A 3,555-nucleotide genomic window follows, 5' to 3' on the forward strand; every position below is an offset into this window, starting at 1 on the left:
GGGAGACTTTGTGAGAGGTTGCAGAGCTGGCAGATGAGAGCAATGTGGTTGTTGACACACATGGCATGCATGCATGCATGGCAAGACACACAGTAGTGAGACCAAATGTCGCTGCAGCTGTTGTATCCAGGCCTTTGGTCTCCATAATGGCATCACTTTTGGCTCTGAGATCATGGTGCTCGTCGGTGATGAATATAAGGCCCGTTCGTCCGGCCGTCACTGTTTTTTAAATGGCAGGGTTTATTTCACTCACAGCTCCTTTGTTTTAGGAAAGGGTCTCGCCCAGAGGGGAACTGACCTTTATCTAAAATGAAAGCTGTTTTTTTAAGAATGCCTACTAACGCATTATCACGTCTCCACTCACAATCCCAGTCATACTTTCATGAAGAATTTCAGCCCTCCCATGAACAACCAGCAGGCTCATATGAATCCCATCAAGGCGCATCGCTTTAAGGCCATATTCACTCGGTCTCAGCCTCTGACTTCACCACGATGGTATGCTCTAAGTCAAACAATAGTTAGTGTTCTTAAGATACTACAGCAGGGTTTATCCAAACAGAACGCGTTTCTTAATGGAAATTAGTGGAAAAGTGAAGGGACGTGGCCACAGGATGTTGCCTCTGTACCGCTGGAGCGGAGAGCTAGTCATTATCTTTCAGCGAAGCTGCCTGCAATTTTTATCAAGGAAAGGATTTATGTCGATAACATGATTGAGTATGATGGTGAAGTAATAGAAATAATGTTATTTAATGTCTGTATATGTATGGTAAGTGCAAAGTCGATGATGTGGCCAGGAGGGTCTGCTTGGTTTGACCCTTGGCAGGTGTTTTACAGTTCTGAGTGAGTAATTACAGACTGTGCTTGGAAAATAATAATTACTCCTGAATAAATTTCTCTCCAGACCAGTTTGTGTCTGAACTGAATTTCAAGATTCAATTCTTCAAAAGGGTCCATTACCAATGTTAGCACACATGCACATGTATTTTTTTCTGACAATTGCGAATGCTTTTTTCGCTCAATCTCACTCTGTCACCTTTCATCCTTTCTTTTTTATCATCTGTCATGCTTCACAGTGTGCACGCAGAGAATACAGAACAGTATACATCTTTCTGTATTTACCACACATGTACATGCTCCCCCTTGGCACAGCATCAGACAGAGAGAGCGATCTGGTTTGCATTTCTCAGCAGGGAGGCAGACCGGCTTTGGCCTTTTTGTCAACAATATGAAATGAAATCAGATGCCGGGGACGCCTGTCTCTGAAAATTGGAATCACTCAACCGTGTGCAAGAATAAACCTGGGCTATATTCTCCTATCTCACCGATCGAGAAGCGTATCCATTCCCAATTGCATTCAATCTCTGTTGAATAAAAACAAAGGTCTTTTTTATTCTCATTAAGGATTTTTTTCTCCTGCCTGCTCAAATCCAAACACAGGAATAATACGATTTCTTCACAGCTGGCTGATAAACCTGCTAATTATGCGTGGCTCGGAGTCAAAAGCCCATTGATGTTTTTGTGTGTCGTCTTCTCTCTCTCTGCTCTGGTTTTGCCTTGCCCTCGAGATAAATGGGTGGAGCTGTCGGGCTTGGGGCATTCATGCATATCGTATGGGCTCACATACACACAAAGGCAGGGCTGCCACAAAGAAGCTAGCCAAGCAGAAATGAGAGGTGATGTCACACATCTGACCCCCCATCTTTCTTGTAAATGGCGCAGCCGCCCCCCAGAAACATGACAACTAACCGTGCCTTTAAGAGGCTTGTGTCAGGTGTCAAATATCAGCCTGGGCATATCCATTGCGGACAAGATGGTTGCCTCGATTTTCCAACTGGGAAAGGTCTACTGTCTGTCAGATCCAATGGTTGTTTCTGTCTCTCTTGAAATGGGCCTAATGGGCTGGAAGGGGGCTTTGACATGGTTAGGTATCCCTGTATGTTGTTACCGTGGGCTGGTACCTGCCCAGAGGCACTCTGTTAGGCTGTAATGGCACCACATTTTCATTGAATGTGATGTCTTGGCTGCCATGCAACTGACAGTATAATACATTTTCAGCAAACATCCAAATACTAGTCCCTCTCCAAAGAGGTAATGGGTTTTGAACAAACATTTTTGTTGCTGGTGATATTTTTCACCCCAGACCAGGTCACATTATGTGTTATGGAGAAATAGTGTTTGGGTCTGAGAAAGAAAGAATTAGAGAGCCTTTGTTACGTATTTGATTGTTTCAACCCACATCACCTGATTTATCAGAAATCCCAATTTCTCAATGTCACAAATTATGTAAAAAGTCTCATAATTGTAAAAATGCAGACTTTTTCTTCAGTAGCAATCATATTCCAGTTGATGTATGTAGATTAAAAGTTATTATGCAAACAGGAATTGCTAGAAGCAAGCATGGCTTTGCAAGTTGCAGATTTGAGAATGTATTGTAAACAAATATAGGTGAAGTCCAGTATTAGTCAGCTAACTCACTGACCTTCATAGCAACATTGCACTTAGTTTCCGTCACCCAACTCACTCAAATATAAAGATAATTGATGTCTGTGGACATATTTGTGTAGTAAAATAATGTGTTAATGTGTTTAGGTTCATGTCTAAGGAATCATGAAACCAAAAGTCAAACCGCATCTCACATTTTCCTCTCCTGTTTCCTCTCTCCACACCAGGCAACCCAGGAAGAACCCCAGCTCCATCTCCCAGGACTCATGGGATAAGGCATACCCACCTGGCGAGGGCTTCCAGACAGCAAAGGACAACCCCCGGTACTCCAGCTACCAGGGCTCCAGGAATGGCTATCCGGGCGGCGGTGGGGTCAACGCTCGAGTCCTTCTGGAGGCCCAGGAGCTCCTGAGGCAGGAGCAGAGACGCCGAGAACAGGAAGCCAAAGGGAAGTTAATGCAGGAGAGCACCGGTAACAGCAGCTATGAAGGGTACCCCACAGCGCACCTGAAGGACCCAGCCTCTCCCAAGGGTCCGTACCGCCACGATGTGCCGCCTTCGCCTTCGCAGTTAGCAAGGCTTAATAGATTGGGTTCGGAGAAAGGAAGACTTTTTTATTCTTGAGGAGTATTGTTGGACTGATGGATGAAGAACTGAACAGAGAACTTTTGGATCAGGAGCTAACCTTAAAGAAACAGCATAAGTGGACGCTACAAATCTTGATAAAGGGACAACCTAGAGGTCTTATAGCTTAGCGATGATCTTAGAGGTAAACAGTTGTGAAGTATACTCAGTATGTGGGTGTTTGTGTTCAATCCCTCGCTGTGCTGATGACCTATACCAGTAGTCAGTCCCTCCTACAGACATGAGACGCTCAGTGCCTTCTCTGCATTCACGAACACGATGCTTGTTCACAGTCGTCCAGGAATCTGATTCATCAAGATCTGGCACCGCCATGTACTGACAATCAAATGGGCAGACAGGCAAGTGAGTGGGCGTTCTTTTGAGCCCACAGGGAGGCGTAAAATTCTGCGTGTGGGTTTGTGTGTGGGCATGTGACAAGGTACATGTTTCACGATCCAGTATGTGTGTCGTGGCTTTACAAAGTGTCCT

General features: G+C 44.8%; 1 protein-coding gene across 1 annotated transcript in view; it reads left to right on the forward strand.

The window, feature by feature from the left end:
• Positions 1 to 3,555, forward strand: part of LOC118334334 (partitioning defective 3 homolog) — a gene marked incomplete at its 3' end in the record, with an annotated part of 217,835 nt that extends 214,280 nt beyond the window's left edge. Inside the window, 1 exon segment of the mRNA XM_035670221.1 lies at positions 2,670 to 3,555. Coding sequence (XP_035526114.1) covers positions 2,670 to 3,066 — 397 coding nt within the window.

The sequence above is a fragment of the Morone saxatilis genome, unplaced genomic scaffold (assembly GCF_004916995.1).
Source record: "Morone saxatilis isolate NCDOM2014 unplaced genomic scaffold, NCSU_SB_2.0 Contig23, whole genome shotgun sequence".
NCBI classification, from domain to species: Eukaryota; Metazoa; Chordata; class Actinopteri; family Moronidae; genus Morone; species Morone saxatilis.